The sequence below is a fragment of the Pholcus phalangioides genome, unplaced genomic scaffold (genome assembly GCF_987345545.1).
Source record: "Pholcus phalangioides strain wild (caught in Gottingen) unplaced genomic scaffold, Ppha-v1.0 ptg000013l_1, whole genome shotgun sequence".
NCBI classification, from domain to species: domain Eukaryota; kingdom Metazoa; phylum Arthropoda; class Arachnida; order Araneae; family Pholcidae; genus Pholcus; species Pholcus phalangioides.
The window spans coordinates 27,057,428-27,079,735 of NW_028301606.1; the positions used below are offsets into that span (position 1 = coordinate 27,057,428).

At 34.4% G+C, this 22,308-nt stretch overlaps 1 protein-coding gene across 1 annotated transcript in view; it reads right to left on the reverse strand.

The window, feature by feature from the left end:
• The window catches only part of LOC149078881 (uncharacterized), a 34,077-nt gene extending 14,755 nt beyond the window's left edge, over positions 1–19,322 (reverse strand). Inside the window, exons 1-2 of the mRNA XM_089241071.1 lie at positions 19,154–19,322; positions 299–668 (exon numbers count right to left, since the gene is read on the reverse strand). Of these exons, the coding sequence (XP_089097197.1) occupies positions 299–411 (113 nt within the window). The 5' untranslated portion in view covers positions 412–668; positions 19,154–19,322. The remainder of the gene's footprint in view (positions 1–298; positions 669–19,153) is intronic.
• Between the last annotated feature and the right edge of the window lie 2,986 nt (positions 19,323–22,308).

The following is a 22,308-nucleotide window of genomic DNA, read 5'->3' on the forward strand; positions in this document are numbered from 1 at the left end:
GAACATTTATTAACTAACTAGATCAAAAAATGAGCGCAGAATATTATTATTGATAATTAATTCAAATATCTATAAAGTTATAAAAAATGTCTAAAATAACCTAACCAAAATTCCTATTAAATTTGGCATAAATAACATTGTATGCGGAAATATAAGTATTTCAATACAGATATCTACCATGTATCTCGGGATGCATAAAATTCTAGTAATAAAATATCAATTTCATATGACGCATTTTGTTATCTTACATATGCAGAATATCAAAATAAATAATAAGAAAACATAAAATTCGGCAAACTTTTGCAGTCTGTTCTTTTTCCTCTGCGCTTTCCTATGATGCCTGTAGAGGAATCTGTCTTCGTCATTGTCAAGATGGCAATATGGGCGATGAGCATTTCTGAGTAAAGACATGATGGACGAGCAAAAGACGTACAAAGAATACGCGTATTGCGTCTAAACTATATATTGATTTATTTTTTTATTTCCTTTATTTTTTTCTCCTTTTTGGCACGGATTCAAAAACACGCACACACTCTCACGAATTGGTGTTAACTTATATAAATTTCGGTTTTATTTCTCTTTCCTCTTCTAAAGTCACATTTTGAGATGAGGATTCAGATCCAAGATGAATTGATGCTGGGATCCGCCATTCTGCAAATGGATGCGATCTATAAGAGAAGAGAACAATAAAGTATCTATATCATTTCTGATCGTCATATCGATTTACTGAACAGTAATGGCAGGAATTGCATGAATATTGATTTATTTTTATTTTCAGCGGTGAAATTTCACTCGTTCTGTCATGAAATGCAATATAATCGAACTCCTGGTTAAGAAGAATCTCAACGGAACCGCAAAAAAGTTCGAATCATCAAAAACTCGAAATACCAAATCTATGCTGGATTCGTAAAATGGCTACAAATTGAATCTTACTCATCAATATTCACGTAGAATGAATGACTGATTTTAATCGCTATATTTTCGACCGTTCTGGAATCGGCATCACTGTAGAATCTCCTGACCTTGTGCTCAAAGCTTCATTTACAGAAACCACTTACTGATATCATCAGTTACGAAACTGTTTCCCGAATTTCGCTAATCATTTGTATGGTATGAGATAGTATCAGGAAGAAGCCTATTTCCATTACAATTTGTTAGAAGAAACTGTTCTGAAGAAATCTGTTTACAGAAAAGTTGAACCACAAAATTCATATTTTTTAGTGGTACGTAATTTTGATGTATTCCGGCTGAAGAATGTTGAAATAATCATATTAAAGTATAAAAATAGAATACTAAAAATTTACAAATTATAATTTTAAATTCTTTCAATACTGACAATCGTTTTTGGCATTCCTCATCCAAACAATTTTGGCGGATTTATTCAGGCTGATCATCAAAATGAGTGTTCGAACCCAGTTGCTAAACAATAAATCCAACGAAAATCAAATTGTATATAATACAGGGTGTTCTGTTATTGGACCGACGAACTCAGAGGGTTGTTAGTAGACATCAAGACGAACGAAAATTGCAATGGAACATGGTGTCACAAACCACGTTGAGAGGGTGAAAATCGCAAAAAACGCATGCATTTTTGGACGTCACGCTGGAACGACAAAAAGTACAAAAATACCTACAAAAAGATTCTGAGTTTCTCCTTAGGATTGGCCCGATAATTCCTTACACGTTGCTCAACGGACAGAACGTTAGCATGGCTGTTCGAGCCTAGAAATTAAGGTCGAAAAAAACGACATTCATTGTACGCCAAAATTCCGAAAAGTCGGAATTTTTTAACTTTAGTTTTTAAATATTTAGCCTACTGTTTAATAAATTGGTCAGCAGCCAATAGCCCTGGATAATTAAGATTTTACAAATTGATTGAGAGAATCAACGTTTGACTGCATGTAGATTTTCTCCAACTGATTGCATTTTCTCAAACTCTAAAATCATGATTTTTCCCCTACAACTTCGAATTGTCCAAAATATTTGAAAAAAAAGTCGAATCAAATAAGAAATTTGAACATTAACTTAAATAGAAAAGTGAAGGGGAGAGTTCCTAAAAGATCGAGTTATCCAAAATTCAAATCAATCAAGCTCCACTGTTTAAGACAGAATAAATGGGAGTTACAACTTTATATTGAAGATTATCTTGTAGTTTATTTTTATAGAAATTTAATATACATTATTGTAGGGAGGTTTTTAAAGATGTGCATTTCTCAAACCATTTTATCGTTTCTCAGTATCTTGAATCGCACGGGAAATAACTGTCAAATACTGAATTGAATTTTTCTCGCATGAAATTCGGAACGCTTCTCAAACTGTTGGTTTATGTGAAAAAAAGTGTTGACAGTTTTCTGCAAAAATATTTACACCGTTTTCATCGATGCTCACCAATGCTTGAATGTTTACAAGTCCGGAAACTTCAACCTCACTGACACTATTTTATCCGGTTACCAGAAATACGCCGGCTGTGGATGCGCACTCTATTCCAGAATGGGAAACGCAAATATTAACCATTCGACACAGAATCGATAGCTACGAATCTCCGATAGTAGAAGCTTCCTATATAGGAAGTGAGGGGATTATGGAATAGTAAGGTGATATGAAATACCGGGTTTTCTACGCCTTCAGGTGTGGTTGCCAAATGGAACTGTGGTAAACTTCTCTAAAGTGCTTCCGTGATCCTACAGTGCCAGTGTCGCTCAGTTGTCACCATCATCAAGATTGCTATTGGAGGAGATTTGTTTTTTCTACTTCTAGAAATTTACTTAGGTAAGTTTTCAAAAGTTTTTTTATTAGTAATTGGAAGAGTGCGAAATAATTTTTAACCAGCCCAATAAACATGACAAGAGTTGCATTGTATCGTTTTGTGCTCACTTTTTAGTTAGCTCTATTCTACATTGTCTCCTGTTTGATAGAACGCAATATTTTCAAAGATGATATGCCAGGCTATAAGTAATATTATAAGTATCATCTGAGCTGTGCCAGAATATCTCTTCAAGACAGAAAGGTTTGGAATATATAGAAGAGAAAAGGTCTTCGAATAATGTATGCCCTGTTCTCTGTGGCGTCATGTTGACTGTTCTGGGGCAGAAAAGGAAGATTGCATCTGTAATGTGCATGTGAATGGATTGTAGCACACCACCATTATCAACTATTGAAACAAACTATGAAGATTTTATTTTTCATTGTTAAGTACCCATTGAATCTCATTTTTCAGTCAATTTTATTCGGTTTTCTTTATTTCAGCCCCTCTTCTATGATAAGTGACGATTTCGTATTATCCTTGAAATATCAAAAATCGGAGAAAAGTTGGAAAAGAACAGTATAAACTAACGGGCATCGCTTCATTTGTTCTGTTCTTTCCTAAAATTTAATTGCTAGCGAACAGAGATGACCATAAAAAAAATCGATTTCTTGTTTCATGATGCACTGTATTTTCGCTCTCAAAACTGGTACAAACCGAAACACATTCTTAAAGCATTTTGAACAATTTTCAAATTAGAACCATACCTTTACGACCTGATGAATGTCTGATAAGATAAAGGATTGACATACAGGACAACGTGTGTAAAATCAGTACCATTTGGATCAAGTCCTATCTGGATTTTTATTTTAACGACTGGCTGCCTATTTTGATGCCCCTTGAGTCTCATAAACCACAAAAATACCAGCAAAAACACATTTTGAACGGAGAGAAACACCGCATAATTTAAGGGATATTATAGATGCCCTACTTTTATTCATGAAAAAAAAAAGAAATCAATACTTCACTCATAAAAGCCATAATTTCGAGAAACAGATATTCTACTGAATCGATCGATAGAAGCTGAAATTTAATCTAAAAACTGTCATTAGCATAGAAAAGAACAAAAAAAAAAATATCCATGAAAACGCTCAATTTTTCCTCCATGTCTCTGAAAATGTATAAAGTTGAAGGAATAAATTCTTTCTACATAAAAAATAAGAGATAAATTACTTTCCGAAGAGAACAATTTTTTATAAAAGTGGATTTTCTCTGATTTAATCATCAGAATTAAATTTTTATGCATCGTCGTTTTTCTTTAATGGTTATAAAATCCTGAAAAGTCTAAAGTAGATATACTAGGTTTATACGATACTCTTTAACACGGACTTATATCTATAAAAGAAAGTATATCAAATGTATTAAAACTTGTATCATTATACAGAGAGTCATTCTCTTAAGCTATTTCTACGGGTGGATGAGATTTTACTCATTTTTGAGCATTGGTTTTTTTCCCTCTTCTTCTGGGTCATTTCTACGATGGGGAAAATGCCATTAAATGAACAAAATGGTGCGTTTTGCGGACGATTTCATTAAATGGATATCTCTTAATGCTACGTGTTGAGAGAGAGAAAATCGCATTTCTCTAAGAATTCGAGGTAATTTTGGTTCTTTTTCTTTTTTGGTTCTTTACGTAGATTGGGATGACATTTCTTTCGTGGTCAAATGACAACTACTAACTTTGCATTGGAAAGAAAAATAATAAAATTCCATTTGTTTCACTGTATTTGTACAAAACTGTCAAGCGTTAGAAAGTTTTTAGTTCGGTTTCATTTCTACTTGTGATGTTCACAGATGAATTTTAATTTTTATGTCTTTCAAAGTGTTTTCAAATTATCGTATTTTTCGTAAGATTTTATTTAAAAATGTCTTAAAAACCTACTAATTTATCTCCGACTTTCACGATTGAAATCGAATATCCAATATAAATTACGACAAGAGAGTTGATAGTGTTAATGTTGTGGAAAAAGCCGCTTGTAATGAAAATTTTTTGTTGCAATTTTTGGTAAAAATAATAATATGAATGAAGACTCAAATAACAATGGAAATTGTAATTGATATTTTTAATGTTTTTTTCATGTCTTTGGAGCTGATAATAAATAAAAAAATAACATGAAAATTTATAATGAAAAGGTTTTACAAAAAAAATCATTATTTTTTCTTAACCCTCTATAGTGCACTCTCATAAAAACGCATTTTTATTTTTAACGCATTGAATTTTTTTGTTTTTTTTTTACACGGAACGGATATGAACTGATGTTCTTACCATATTTTTAATTGAAACTATGCATCAACACAGCAATTTTATTAATTGGAGTGGATTTTTAATTAGCTGAAATGGTTAATAAAGATTAAAATGTACTTCTCTTGATTGTCATGTCATGTATAAACAGATAAAATCTCGCTTAGAAAAAATTGGATAATTGTTTTCCTGGATTTTATTTCAAAATGGCTCATTTTTTTTGGTGCGATTTTATAAATCTCTGAAAAAATAAAATACCAGCAGCTTTCTAAAAATGAACCGGCAAGGAATAAACTCTTTTGGGATAAAAAAATTATTTTACTTATATAGCCGTATTTTGTACTTAAATGACACTAAAAAAATGCGTATTTTCTAAAATACAAAAAAAAAAGAGAAAATAAATTATATATAATGGGAATTTTTACCAAAAATGTATTACCAAAATATGTATATTCAAAAATACATTGAACCAGAGAGGGTTACCTGCACCAAGAAAAGAGTTATAATACTAAAAAGCTAATAAGTATCAAATTTTATACATGAATTATATTACAGCGAAGTAAACCTGAATTTTAATTTTTAGTTGGAAATACTTTGGAAAAATGTATTGGATAGGTAATTATTAGGTAATTGAAGAACTTAACGTGATCTCAAGGCAATGAAAAGTGGTTTTTACGGCTTGGAATTAACATGTTCGTGCATTATGGTTTGGTTTTTTTTTTCGAAATAAATTTTAGTTGTCAAGTCTGTGTCGTATTACCATAGGTTGGATTACCGTAGAAGCCCCTTATGTAAGCGTTGAAGCGCTCATCCCGATTTCATTCTTACTGATTAGAGAATGCTTATTGAATCGTTTACACTCGAATTGTAGAAAAAGCTAGCTCGCTGAACTATAATTTAGATGCATGAATACTAGCCCGGAGGGAGCGGGAAATCTCCTGTTAAAAAAAAAAAAAAAAAAACTCTCTACAGAGAGACAGAGAGCAGGCAGACATTCAAAACTGACATTCTCCTCAAATATAGAAGTAGATGACAACAGTGATTATAATTAAAGTTCCCATACTCTGAGTACCTTTTCCTTGGAAACTGCTTATCCGAATACAGCCAAATTCTTAGGATATCTTAATGAGACCATTGAAGAGAGATTCATGAAATAAAAAAAAAAATAGTTCAATTTTTCCGACTACCAGGTGAAAAGTGGCGCATTTTTATTGCATTTTAATTTTTTTCCCATGGGTTCATATAGCGTATATACCAATTTTCGATTGAACCAATTTTCGTCTACCAGAACGGATGCTACACAGGCCTAAGTAGTTTCAGTCTACTAACACTGCTCAGACCCATGAAACGCCCGTTCTGATAGAGGTATTCCATCGAAACTTGTATATACGTTGTATGGACCATGGAAAAAAGGAAAATTCAATTAAAAAATTTCCACTTTTCACCTGGTAGTCGAAAATTGAACTACTTTTTGTTTAATTCCATGAATTTCTTTCCCATGGTCGCATTAAGATATCCTAAAAATTTGGCTATATTCAGATAAGTTGTTTTTGAAAAAAACTACCCAGAGTATACGGGATTTTTAAATATAATCAGCCTATATTTAGGTATAAATCAAAATTTCCTGTCATGTAACAATAAGCAATTTCTCAGAGAAATGCTTACGAATAGCATGCACGATTCAGGATTACAGTCGGACCCGCTAATAACATTGTTTTCAGTGAGTTGCTTTGCATCTGTCCGGGATTATATGTGAGTCTTTCTATCTATTTTTTTAATCCGTTTTCACGTAAAAATACAATTGAAAATAGAATTTCGGAAATATCAAGCAGCTTACTTATAGAAAATGTTTAAAATTTTCCACGAGACGGATAGGATGGACCATGAGTTACTAATACAGCGTCAATCAACTGCTTCGACAAGGGGACACCAGTATCGTTTAGTAAAGGTCAATTCCAAGTTGTGGTGTCGCAGGGAGTTTTTCTCCAAGAGGATTGTGAACAAACGGAATAGCTTACTTCCAGGATCGTGAATTCTAACACAATTGATACGTCTAAAAAGAAGTACGATGAACATACTGGGATTGCATGCTCTCCCGTAAGGGGGTGGGTCTGTTAAGGCTCCTGCTCGAGGCCCCGAGATAATTATCATCAGATGTGATTCTATTTTTTGTATTTTTCGCACCACAGATTCATAAGGGCCCGTGAAGAGTCTGACCTAGGGGGCACACCAAAGATTTCAGCCTAGAGACTTTACTGTGGGATGTGGACAATTGGTCTCCGTGCCGTTCCCGTTTGAATTTATGGTTGGGACTCACGATGTTGGAGCCCTGTCAACCTATTGGGAGGCATATTCACGAATCAAGAACTTTGATTATATCAACCACCAGAATAAGAGCTCCGTACATATGAACTCAGACGCATGCTTTAACAGAAATAATCATGATGCTAATCATTGAATCATACAGAGTGTTTTCATCTGAGTAGTATGAAATCAAGCATCTATCCTGAATGGTTTAAGTTAACACCATAACCGTCCACCCCCCTACAAAGGTAGGGGCTGGCAGGGCTCTAGCGCAGAATCCCGACAAAAAAAATCTCATGTTTTTTAGTTTTTTTACACTATATAAATTCACTATAGATGAGGCCCACACCAGAGATCTCGGTCTTAGGTAGGGGACGGGTGCCTAGCTCTAGGATCGAGTACCGAGATTCAATGTCGATTAACACTGATGAGCGCCGAGATGCTCGCGAAGAATTACAAATTTCAGTCTTACACAAAATGCACTCTCTGTTTTTTTCCAGATGGGAGCACATTGTCTTTTATTTCAGCTGTACAGACCTGTTTCCCAGCTCACAGAATTTCGAATTTCGATATCTCGGTGGGATGGCAAAATAACGTGTTGCCTATAAAAATATGGGGAATTTCTTTTCTGTGCAGTATAATACTCTGTGTACACCGGACATTGCACATGTTTTTTGAAATCGTGCATGAATCGACATGATTCGGGGTACTTTAGGTGACACGCCAGGGCCTTCGATTTATTTTTATTCTCTTGTGACGTCAATATTTCTACTTGTAGATGTTACTTTGAATCTCGTATTGAAATGCATATTTTCAAAGGGTTCCCTAGATTCCTTCTATAACCTGACTATTTTCGCTATGCCTGATCTTGCAGTGTTTTTGAAATTTTATCTATATGTATATGACTCGTGGTTCTTTAGGTCCTACACCAGGGCCACCGATTTTTTTTCCCCCAGTTATTTGTGTTTTGTGTAGTCTCGCACTTTCGTGCATATAATTCATACCAGTACATGTAACTTTGAATCTCGTACTTGAATGCATATTGTCTAAGGGTCTTCTAGGTACCCCAAAATAGAACCCCCCCCCCCTCCTTCGAACTCGTATATTCTGACTATCTTCTTTATATATCTGACCTCACACGTTTTTTGTAATTGTGCATGAATGCACACACGTGACTAAGTGTCCTTTAGATCCCATGATAGGGACCCCAATTATTCCCCTCCCCCACAATTTTTCTCAGCCACCCAAGAACTATAAGGGACTATTTAGGGACCCAATTTTTCTTAGCCACCTCGTTGGGCATTTTGCCTGTTGTGGCGTTGTATTTGTATTTGTTTAATTTTATCTTTTCTCCTCGTAACTCAGGTAGGACCACGTCCTCTAGGGCAATGAGCTTATATCGTGTAAGCCACAAAGCAAGCCTGGTTATGCTATGTTCGTTGTGTTCTGTTCTGTACGATATAAAAATTAAACGCAGTTCGTAAAAAAAGTAGATTTTTTGCCTTTTGAGTTTTATGTGGAAATATTTATTTATATAGTGAAGTAGTTGTTCACAATGAAAAAAATAAATAAAAAGAGATTGTTTTTAAGTTAAAAACTCTCGAAAAGTAGAAAAAAGTTATTATAGTCTCTTACAGAAGAAAAAAACCACAATGGTGGAAACAAGAATATTTCCGATCAAACTACTCCATAGATTTCAGCCTGAAGCGCTAAGAAAAGAGGGGGGAAGAGCTGTTATAGATGCATCTTGAAGGGGGGGGGGGGTCTAATGGCCCAGCTTTGGGAATCCATCCATCTATCGACCATCTCCTACTTCAAGAGATGTAGAGTGAGTGGCTTTACAAGGCACTAGGCACTCGAAACGGGTATGGTAAGACGATGAGGCACGGAAGCGCATTTCTTAATGCTTGAGAGAAACTTCTGGAGATTTGATTATAAGTATCCTCAGTGATCGTGAACGGAGATGTTCAAGCCTTTAGGGTGTAATTATCTTGCAGATGGGAGAGAATTAGTCAGAGGTGGAGACGGAGGGCATTTGCTCGTTAAGATCGATCGTTAAGAATAGTTGGCTTTTTTTTCCCCGTCTCTTCGGCTGATTTCGCCTCGGGCACCTGATCTCAATATTTTTATTCAATTCTATACTGCATATCGACATCTCGCCTAATGTACTACAATCTCTGTGGGGCATTACCTAATTTCCCTTGACTGATATTTCTTAGAATTAGAACTCTGGTATAAGTTTAATCTAACTACTTAGGTACCTCCTCTGCGTAATATTTGTTGAACATAAATTTCCTCTTGACTTTTTTTTAGGCTTTTACAGATTTTAATCTTTAACTTCATGCAACAGTCAAATGCGGAACTTTTATATTTAGATTTGACTCGTATTAGCTGTAGCTATGATGGAACGGTTGGGATACCGCATGGTCGTTATAACGAACTGTATAATTTTCTGGGGGAAAAATGATATATACCCTCGACGTGCACAGGTTCCACTACCGGTCAAAACAAATAGACATACTAGGTGATTACTTAATTCCCCGTGCCACATTTTATTGGCAAACCGTTGGTCCTAGAGACATACTTCCAATTAGAAAAAAATATCCAAATAAAGTAGAAAACTCAGATCCGCCATTAATGTTGCAAGAGTTTTGTATAGTTGTTAAGGAAAAAAAAACATTTTATACGGATACCCTGTATAAAATGAAATGGAATTGGATTTGAATCTTAAAAAATCCAATTGTAAAGTTGATGCTCTGATTCTCCTGAGGTGAAAAAAGAAAATTTCACGTTTCTAAGTACAATAGTCACAGATATATTTGAATTCAAAACGTGGAGGGAAATCGGGAAACAACAGCATAAAAATCAAGGAAAGGAGCCTTGTCCATCAGATCAGAACAATTTGAGGAGAAATTGTTCTTTCCCAATTAATAATTCTCAAATTTACAATTTTTCAATTAAAATATCTCAAATATTGCATTTAGGAACGTGAACTTTTCTTTGTTGACATCAAATGATATAGAGTAAACAGCTCTATTGTTTGGTTTTTAAACACAATTTATAACAAGGTTTTTTTTTTTTTTTTTTTTTTTTTTTTTTTGAATTTTGTCAACTATACAACCCCTTGCAACATGAATGACGTATCTGAGTTCTCCACGTTATTTGGATATTTTTATTAATTGGAGAGATGCCTCTAGGATCAACGGTTTTCCATTATAATGCGGAAAGGAAGTTTAAGTGAAAACCTTACCTTAAATTTGACATGAATCACCGGCTGAAGTTTTACGAATGTTTCGGACACATAAGAGACTGAAGAAAGATTGAGATTCAATCACCTTCACACGGAGTTTTTATGCTGTACCTTCTTCGATAGAAATTTAAACTTTTTTTTTCCCCTTTTTTCTCAAAAAGAATTCGCTGTCGTTAGAATAACTTTTTTTGCAAAATGCACTCAAATATACCAATTACTTCAATTTTTTTAATGAATTTTTAAAATATTTACGAATTTATGGGACACCACGCACAATATAGACTCTGTCTATGGTATCAAAACCAGCATTTTATGAATGGCAAAACATGAAATATTAAACATTGGTATCAACACTTCTGCCAACAACACGTGGTATTCAAACGTGGAGAAAATGAGATGGTCTCGTGTAGGAATGAGGCAAATCCACCAATTGCAAATCTGACCGTTTGGTACACTACGCGTGAAAATGAGCTCGCACCACCGTCACATACATTTCTGGCTAGATAGCCATGAACCAAATTACCATACTCATAAAGGAATAATGAATTTTACTCGGCGTGTCCAACATCAAGAGCACTGACATTACACGTTGGAATTCCGTGAACTATCCAACCGTGAAATAATATTGAACGTAAAGTTTCCTTTGTGTGTGTGTGAATCGCCTCTAGTTAACTTTATCCATATTCTGTTTCGCTCTTCATCTACGTGAAAATAAGTCCCATTATTCCGTGCAGGTTTCAGAATGCAGCGTTAATCAACCGTGGGCAGTTCGAACTTCTCGCGCGATTCGAGCATAACGGACTTGAGGACGATTCTCTCAAGAGCGAACGCGTGCCACAAAGGTTCAATAGATGACGATGATGTCGATGGTGACGATATTTGCATTATACGTTTTCAACGAAGCGTATGTACTTTAATCATCGCTAATTTAGAATAACGGGGGAGGAACTGCATTCAGTTCTGTGCTTCGCAGCCAAGAGGCTCATCTATTCGAATGCTCCAAAGCGAAGATAATTCCATACTCCTCCATCGGGAAGGACGGGACTTTGAAGGTGAACTTTCATGTGTAAACTTCGCATCGATGCTCCATATCGCTATTGTTCTGGAATTGAACAAAAAACTCGCGCATCAAAGGGATTTTGAACCAATAGCGAATCAATAAGACGCCATATCTTGCAAGTGTGGTGTAATGATGGTAGCAATACAAATAGTAATTAATGAAACAATAAGAAAATATACATAAAAACATAGCTAATAATTTGAGTACAGCCTGTGAATGTTACAATTATGTATACAATAATGCCACTACAAATTTTCCATGGCACTACAAGACGCAAAATGAACTAGAATGTGTGTTCAATGGAAACGCAAAAAATTGACGACTTATGATAAAACTAGAATTATTCAGAGCAAAATACAAGACGAAAAGTTTATGTACATTTCAGATAAGTGTAAATATGCATGACAAATGCAGAACGATTTGTGTCACTAAGCGAATAATGAAACTTAATTGAATTAAATTCACCTTTCAATTGGGAAAAACATGTTTCCATGATAAACGGTTTGGAAGTCAGGGTTATAAGGGGTTTTTTAGCACTCCGTACATAACATGATAACAAAGATAATTTTTTACGTCTCTGTGCGTGTATTCTAAGTATAAATCTGTAATTTCAGATCGATCTCTTCCAAATTTTGTTTACGTACCAAAGAGGACCCGACATGATTTTTGTTAAAGTTTGTCAGAACTAGATAAATCTTCTAAGTGATCAAAAACTTAAATGACTTTAAGAGTTTTTCTTTAGTTACCATGATTTTCAGTTTGCTTATCTTCTTGTTTTTTTACTTTATATCTAGAAGAATACAGAAACCTGGTTAGAACTAGAAATTTATTTTTGTTATTTAAATTTTATAAGTCAACGAACGATAATTATCTGTTTTTACTGACCTAAATCACTCTTAATAAGTGTTGACCTAACTTCCATAGACAGTCATAAGATCAAGTTATGTCCATTCTTCTTGTAAGAGTCGAAAAATGGTGGAACAATTTAATCACAGCACTAGGGAACATGTCGTTCAATAGTCATAAATCAAGTTATATAATACATCTTTTACGTCACCCATCCGTAAAACGTGTCCAAATTCATTCTTGCATCCGCGAAGGGGGTATGAGAATTTTCAAGAGGAATAGATACATTGGAGCAATGAATCGTTCAAGATGACATTAAGATGTGAGTGTAGGAGATGAGTGAGGAATGGGGGGGGGGGGGTCTTCCACAATCACCAGGAACGATACCATGATTTATAGCATCTCGAAACAGCTCTTGACAGGGAAATTAAATCCTATGTCCGCAGAAATGCAAGAGGTGGCTGCTGTCAACAGCAGACCCTTGCAGAGCATCCGATATCTCACTTGTATTCTCGAGAGTTTCCCCTTCGACGATCATGTGGCATGGCCACGATGATCACCATTACCATCATCATTACTCCTTTAGGCATACTGGAAAAAGGAGAAGAATTTCTTGTTTTGTATTAGCGTCATCAAATATAAGAACATCGTGGCCTCACTGGCAATCCCTACGACTGAAGGAATATTCTCAGTTGGCAATGCGAGCGTAAAAATGCAAATTTCCTATCGATTCTGATCTCGGGATCTGCTCCGAAAGAAAAGTGTAGCAGATAAATGGATTAAAAACATTTCCTTTTTTTGATCAGTCACACACAATATATATATAATTTAATCTTCGTCTGAATTTGATCCAATTTTCTAACTAACGTAATTGGTTTCCGTGGACTGTTAAATTAAGCATGCATGCTCCTCATCTTCTGTCCCTCGACACTGATTAGTTCTGAATTTGATTACATCTAGTAGAGTAAATTAATAACATCTTGTGTGGTTATTAGCTCCCTCGTAAGAAAACCTCAACGGTGGCAAAGAGAAAACTCAAAAATTAAAAACAATTGACATTTTCATATAAGCGATAACTTTTATAAGAGTTTTACGGAATTATATACATATAGAAATATTTTGATAGAATGGATCAATAGTTCTCAGGATGGACATTGGGAGATTACATTTTCACCTTATCAACGTGATTTCGATTTATATAATACTTAATTTTGCCAAATTGTTTTTCAAAAGACTGAAATAGTAACATTAATTAATGATATGAATAAAAAATAATCATTATTACCAACAAGAAATCCCGTGAGAGTTTTACTGGATAATATATCGCAGGTTTTACGTAAATGCCTGCATGATGATCATTATTTGGTTCGAAAATTTTCAAGACTTAGATTTTATGGATTTCACGTAGCTGTTGCTACATAGAACATTTTTAAACAAAGAGTTAGTAAAACCATTGTTAACTCATAGTTTAAAAAATTATATTGCAACATTAAAAATCGACACACGACATTGGATACGTACTCAGAGTGTTAGGTGTACACACTCGTGCACTATTCCGGAAAAACTCATTCGGTAGTAAATTACTCATGGCGATAGACCAGAGTTGTGCTTTGTTTGAATAAAAAAAAGTAATGCCCCTCGTTAACCAAATCATCAGAAAAGAAATTGTTAATCAAATCAATCACAAAGCTGTTGTTAATGAAATATTTTATACAAGATATTGTATTAATCTTGTATTAACAAGTGGAGAGCGACATTCATGTCATAAATATTTTATAGTTCATACAGCCATTGTCAAAAACGAATCTTTCACAAAGTCGTTAAAGTCATTTTTGATTGAACAATTGTTGAAGCCATTTTTAATTGTATCATGCACAAAACTATTGAAGATTTTTGATCAAATTAATCGAACTATTCTTAAAGCCTCCGTTAATGAAATAATTTATCGTCCATGAAGTCATTGTCAATGAAATCATTTATCGTTTATAAAGCCTTTGTTAAACGAATCGATGACAAAGCCATTTAAAGTTTGAATTTTTGTCCGAATAATTCTTCAAAAGTCATTTTTGATAAATTCGCAATGAAATTGTTAACCAAATCATTCAATAACCTTTTTTTATCAAACCATTGATAAAGTCATTGTTAACCAAATGGTTCATTGTTCAGAAAGTCATTATTGACCAAATCGTTCACAAAGCCTTTGTTGACTAAATCGTTTACAAAGCCTTTGTTGACCAAATCTTTGACAGTCATTTTTGACCAAATCTTTGACAGTCATTTTGGACCAAATGATTAATCGTTCACAAGGTGTTCACAATTAATCGTTGACCAAATCATTCACAAATCACCGTTGAATAAATCTTTCACAAAGCCATTGTCAATCAAATCGTTTTCAAAACTAATTTTGACAAAATCGTTTCCAAAGTCATTGTTGGTGAACTTGTTTTCAATGCCATTGTTGACCAAATCATTCACAAAGACATGTCACCCAAACTGTCTTTTGAAGAAGACATCGTAGCCAAAAGTGTTTTCGGAAACAGTGCTACTTTTTTTTGAAATTTTTTTAAATAGTTTTCTTTTTTTGGGGCGCGGTATCCCAAGTTGATAAGATATTCGCCTAAAGTACCAAAGCATGTTTAGAGCTGCCACGAGTTCAATACCCGGTTCGTCCTTGTGAGAAAACTTTACTGACACAGGGGTGAAACAGAAACGCCACATGACCGCAGAAAAAATTGCTACCGCAGGAAGTCCCTCATCGAGGGGTTAACGCACCAACCTCTCGATGAGTATAAAAAGCAAGCCTGCCGTTCGGAATCGGCAATAAATTGTAGGTCCCGGTCTCTAATTAGCCCTCGTATGCAAAAAAATGACCGTGGTCCGACAAAAATGGTCAAGAAATTTTTACATAAAACCTTTTTCGAAAGCAATTGTTACATTACGGGTCTTCTTTATGGTGAAAGAATGATGAATTCTCTTCATTTCATTATTCGATTATTATTTGATTTGCTCGACACAAATGTGCATTCATCTAAGCGGGCCACTTCACCGATTTTAAAACGTGTCACGCGCCACTTAACTAAGTGATATGGAACACAGAACCCCGAATTACTTTAGTGATCTGTAAATCTGCCGTGGGCCACTTGAAGGATCTGGGAATGTGCCGTATTCTGTATATGTGCTGCGGGCCATTTGCAGGATCTGGGACTCTGCGCAAGTCACTTGAGCGATTTGTAAATGTGCCGCGGGTCTCTTAAGTGCTCTGAACTATGCAATGGTGACCTGTAAATATATCGTGAATCACTCAAGTGATCTGGGAATGTACCACGAGACACTCAAGTGCTCTCGAACTGTGCCGCTGGTAGATGAAGTGCTCTGGAACTGCGCCGAGTGTCACTTAAGTGCTCTAGAAATATGCCACGGGACACAAGTGTTCAAATGTGTTGCGAGCCGCTTGAATCCTTTGGAACTGTAAAACGGTGATCTCCAATACGCACCTGGCCCCTTACGTGACCTGGGAAATGTGTCACGGAAAACAATCAAGTGATGTGGAACTTGACCGCAGTTCACTTAAGTGATCTGTTGATCCGCATATGTGCCGCTTAGCTCATTTTGTAGAGTTGTCAGAATTGTTCGCGGGCCACATCAGGTGACTCAGGGCAGCGGGCCATGGGTTGAGCATGTAGGATCTAAACTAAATCAAAGTCGGTTTGAAATTTTTATCAAGAATATATCTGCTTGAACCAAACTAAAATTGTTACACTCAAGGAAGTTATCATTGCTTCATAATTCGAAAATCATCGTTATCTTTAAAGAAAAGTCATAAGATATCGAATGAATATACTTTTATCCGAAATTTATCAAAAAATAATAAATGAAACCAATACGTCCAGATAATTACTTAAAAAATTACCATATACATAATAATTTCCTTGACATCAAAACAATTTCGTCTGAAATTGCTCATTTAAAAGATCCCCCTCCAAAGTTAAACATCATAATTAAAAGAGCTTATATCATTTATTTTCAACAATAACTGATCGTTAACAACTGTTATCAACATACTGCCGTTATGATGGATTTCCGTCGAATAATAAAGTCAAAAGCAATCCAGTGCGACCACTAACGACAGCGTTTGTTTGGATTTCGGTCCAAAAAAAATAGAAATAAAACGAAACATTACGAAATTCTTAATGAAGCGGAATAATTAAATTTTGATGAAAAACATCAGCCGTAATGCAGCATCAGCACCAAAAAATTAATGCGAGTTTCCGTGAAGATTATCCCTTTCCGAATTTTTCTCATTAAAATGTCACTTTGCCACTACTTCATTAATTCCGAGAGATGCTCTCGCGAAGACGTACAAACACAAAACCCTCTAATTAAAGCAATTTATTTCACGTTTCTTTCTGTGAATATTAAGGGGGATCCATCGCCGAGAGAAATTTTCTCATTTTATTCATTCTTAAATTATGTATCACTCTTTTATATTATTTATTCGCATATTTATCGTTAAGTAAATTACAAATATACTTAATATTTATGTGATAATTATCAGAAGAAGTTCGGGAATTAAGAATTTTGGGAAATGTCATTTTATTTGTAATTACAAGTACAAGGTAGAAACAGAAATCACATGACTTACGCTAGACAAACAATTATTCATGTAAATTTCGTTAATAACACCGCGGAGAAAAAAGGAAAAACATGTTCTCAAGGAAATTTCAATTGTTTTAGGGTATTTTTCGATTGTTGATTTCAACTGATTTCAATAATTTACCGTATTTATTTATAGCGCAAAGTTTAAATGTGATTTGTACGCTGCTTATGGTATTATTATGAAAATTTCATTTTCACTTTATCTCAGAAACCAATCTAACAAAAACAATGCCAGATTCGGGTTCAGAACCCCAAAATCATTGAAATATATTTGAAGAAAACGCTGAACAAAATCAGCGTTGGGAAGTGCTATTATTTCTATCAAATTAAAACATAATGGAAATTTAAATAAAATAATTATTTAATCTCTTTGGTTTCAAGGGATTTTATATGTTAACACCACGTATTTCTATTCAAAACACGAATATCATAATTTAAAATGTTCTAAATATTTCTTCTGACAGTAGGAATAAATTTATTGCAATAAAATAATTAGATGAAGCAATTTTATATTATTATTTTGAAATAGATTATTGACATGATATACCATCCATAAAGCTCGAATGGCAAATACACAAATAGTCTATAAACTGCATTTCTATGTGCCTTAACAACCATCATAGTTATTTCATAGCGCAGAATATTCTTGATCAAGATTGAAGAAAACGTTTCGATAGAAGAGATGTCACCTTCCGTTGCAATGAACGTTTTCCATAGAAAGTGCGCATTATGTATGCCTTGGAGGTAAATAATTTTCTTCGTTTATCCGTAAAACTATTTACAAGCCAAAAAAATGTTTACATGATGTCTCTCAGTGGTAATATTCTGAAGAATCAACCATTCACATCGGTTAATGATAGCTAAGATTTTACCCCTTTTCCAATGACAAATTACTAAAAAGTTCAGTATTAAAGAGAAGAAACAATTTCAGGAAATGTAACGAAAATAACCAATACAATTAAGAATTTTCACTATAAAAGTCGTCAGAACTTTAACACTCGATCTCTGGTAAACGTTTTACTATTGCCTGATATTCTAGAATTCTCTTGAAATTAGTTTCAGATGACTCATGCACAAACATTATTCTTATTCAGTCTATAAAGTAAAATATTGAGTTTTTATAAATCTGTATAAAAAGAAATCATGATATTTTGATTAATAACATAATTAATATAATTGCTTTAATAGCACATTAATAATAATTGTCTGTAAAAGTCAGTAAAATGTCAGTAAAATAAATTATAATAATGTTTAGATTTTCAGTCAAACTGAATTTAATATGGTGTCGTTATATTTATTGCAGGATTATTAATATATTGTTTAATAATTATTGTAATATTGGAAGACACCAAATCTTTCAGGGAGAAAAGAAAGATTATGCAGATGATATTGCAGTTGTGTGTGTGCTTATCATGGCCGATATCGATTATATTCCCTTTTTTTGTGCCTACATATTTCGTCCAAACCAAACCAAATTACAAAACACAATTTTAATGATTTCACATACAAAATGTTTGTTCGTGAATAAATGATTTCAGATCGCATCTGCTTCATTATCTTTCACGAAACAATATTTAGAAATTAATAGTTTGGAAACTATTTAACGTCTTACAAAAATTTGCATTTTTAGGAGAAATAAGCCGAATGATGATATATAGACACCTAGGATATAGATGCTCTCAATAACTCAATATGTTTGAATTTAAAAATAATTTACATATTTTTTGCGGGATGTAAATAAAACTTATTATGTAATGGCATATGTAATGGCAATTTAAGCGTATTCAAACTCCAAACACACATGAATACAGGATTCGTATACGTTGTCGTGTGTATAATTCTGTATTTTGTAAAATAATAAATATTTTACATACAGATTATTTTTCAATAAACTTTTTCATGTCATTAATTGATGTGATTTAGAAAAATAAATATCCGTAGAAGGGATAAGGATGGTAATTTAATAACAGGGAATTAATCAAGATTTCTTACTCTAAAACCAGCTAGGTATCTCGGTTATCCGAAGTCCATAACCTCACGGACATACCCTTTACACGCACACTCCACTATGTAAGTCGTCGCATCAAATTTTTCTACTTTCGGCCCCAAGGAACTTTATTCAAGTTCATCCCTCCAGAAAGAGAACAGCCTGAGGAATGCCGTCCGGGACGTCTTGGTGGAACGAACATATTCACCGGAGCCGGAGCTCAGGATCAGGATCACCGCCAAAGGCGCCAAAAAACAAGATTTCTTTCCGAGGAAAGAGATGGGGGGAAAAAAGACTCTTAAACGAAAAGTAGTTTTCAATACAGAAAAATATTATAATAAAAAAATATAGAAAGGTGTCAAGAGATAAAATTGTCAAGTTTTATTCACCATTTTAAATATATTCCTGTAGGTTTTTGATGCAGCATGGCCATTATGAGGGCAACACAGCGTTTGTAGTTGAGGACTACGAGAGAATTCTCCTACTTGTGGGATTTGAATCTACATCTTGCGAACCAGTAATTGACGTTATGGGTAGTGCCGGGGGGGGGGGGCTTCGTATTCCCCATTTTTAGGGATTTGATAGGGAAAAAATGAACATCACGAAGCCCCCGGTAGTACCCCCCCCCCCATATCCTGGAATATTGCTTCTGGACCGAAACTCTGGCCACTTTCCATGACATTTATTCCAGAATGAAAAATAAGTTCCATTCAGGATGCTGCTACTCAAGAGCATAAATACAGTAGCACAAGGCGTGTGAATGCCCAAGAACAAAATTTTTCACAAACGTTCTTCTAAAAATTTCAACAGTCAAAAAGAATAAAATAGTAATTATGACCTCAGACGACAGGGTCAAGTCCTTTCAGCCTTTCCCGTTTGGGCCACTCAAATGTCAGGTAGCAGAGGAATGATATTCATTCAAATTTGGCATTTGAGCATACAATGCGCAAATGTGGTTTTGAATCTGTGGTCAGTGGCTATTCAGTTTGTTTGGAATATATGTGAGTTACAGTAAATGTGATTATATATATATATATATATATATATATACTGATATATGAGAAGTACATAGTATTATGCATACTTATCAATCGTCTTGGTAAGATCGATAAATTTATCAGTTTTACCGGCGAATATAAATAATTACCAAGTGTCGTTGGCAGATTAGATAAATACTTGAAATTTTCTACCTTTATCTGTGATTATGCATGATACCCTAGTATAATTGGTGAATTTGATGTATAAGAATTTTTTTTTTTAAATGAGTCTAATATGTGTGATGAATATAGCCGGACCCCGATATAATGACACAATATATGAATGAATTATCATGCAATGTATACCATACAGTAGGATTTACCATGTTTATGAGCGATTCGAAGGTTGGGTATTACGCATAATCGCAGGTAAAACTGTTAATTTTTTTTTAGTGCTTGATAAATTTACCTACGACGCTTGGATACTATGCATAATCGCCGACAGTGATATATTTAGGAAATTAATCAAACTTTCCAAAATTATCGGTGATTATGCATAATAACCGGATTTATCAAATTTACCGTAACATACGCATTATTGAGAATACTTGCATGTTTCTTACGCTTGATAGGAAATAAAATATTTTTACAAAAGTACTATTTATTCGAATTAAACCCTTTAAGCGGCACAGCAGAAATCACTAAACCCCCTTCAAAAGGGCATATATTTTTTTTGATGAATTAGGCTTTCTTCCGAGAAGTGGTACAGGGAAGCGTTTTACATTGCAAAAAATCAACTTCACAAAATATCTGGGCTTGTCAATGCTGAAATAAAAAGCTTTCGAGGAGGCTATACACATCGTGTCAAGGGTAAATAGGTCAAGTTAATTAGTTGATTGTCTGGTGTTTTCTCCAGTTGATCAGATAATAAAAGTATGAATTTTATTGGGATAACGTTATTTAATTATTTGTTTTAAAATTATATTATAAAATACAATTTACAAACTTACAAACTTAACCCACGGCAATTTTATTACGGAAAAAATATTTCTCCCCTATAAAAATTTGGAATTTCAATTTTTATCAGTATAAAACTTCGAGTTTCCTTTAGGCGATTCACAAGATGAATAAATTTATGTTAAAAAAAATAGATTTTTGTGAATAGGTGATGCAAATCTTACTGCCAAAGCCCGCACTTAGCCACTTCGCGAAACTGCCAGCCCAGTTAACCCGGCAATGCCCGAAATTCGGGCTTTCACCAGGCTTTAGCCGGCCCCTCTATACATCAATCCCTATACATCCCCATACCTAGCTCTATGATTCGGTCATAGAGATCATCATAGCGTTGGCGTATTTTTTTTGTGATAATTATGGCTATTTATAGTTAGCCATAACTATTATACAAATACAAATACAAAAACAACGCCACAACAGGCAAAATGCCCAAAGAAGTGGCTGATAAAAAAGTGCCCATAAAAAATATGGATTTTATATATTTCTCAAAAATACAGCAACCCAATTAAAAATGCAATTACAAACAATATATATACTTGAAAAAATATTATACAATGCCCATAAAGAACACTTATGGTTGTCTTATTCTAAGTATGGATAGCCGCTCGATTTACTCCAGCATGTTCATCGTAGTTATTTTTTAAACGTGCCAATTGTGTTAGAATTTACAACCCCCGGGGTAAGCTACCCCATTTATTAACAACCTTATTAGAGAATTATGGTTAGCTATGGAAATCCTAACGATCAAAGGAATCTGAATATAGATATTTTAGTGATCCATATCTATAGGGATGTATAGGGATCGGCGAAAGCTCGAATTTCAGACACTGGCCGGAGCAACTGGGCTGCCTGTTCGGGAAGTGGCCAACTTCGGGCTTTGGCAGTAACATATAATCGTATTTCTAATTCTTATCAATAAATATATCGAAATAACAGAGACAATCAGTTGATCAAGGTTCTCAGAAAAAGATTCGGGTAATACTGTATGTGCGCATCGCTTTTCATTGCAAGACCGAATTCAGGGGGATGTACCCAGCGGAAAAAATTCCATCAGCCGATGAATGGATAGATGACTCGGACAAGAACTGCCTGACATGGATCTTGTCTTTTATTCTTCCCGTTCCGAGAGTGATAACATCTAAAAAAGCAAAGGGAAACTTTTTTTCGGG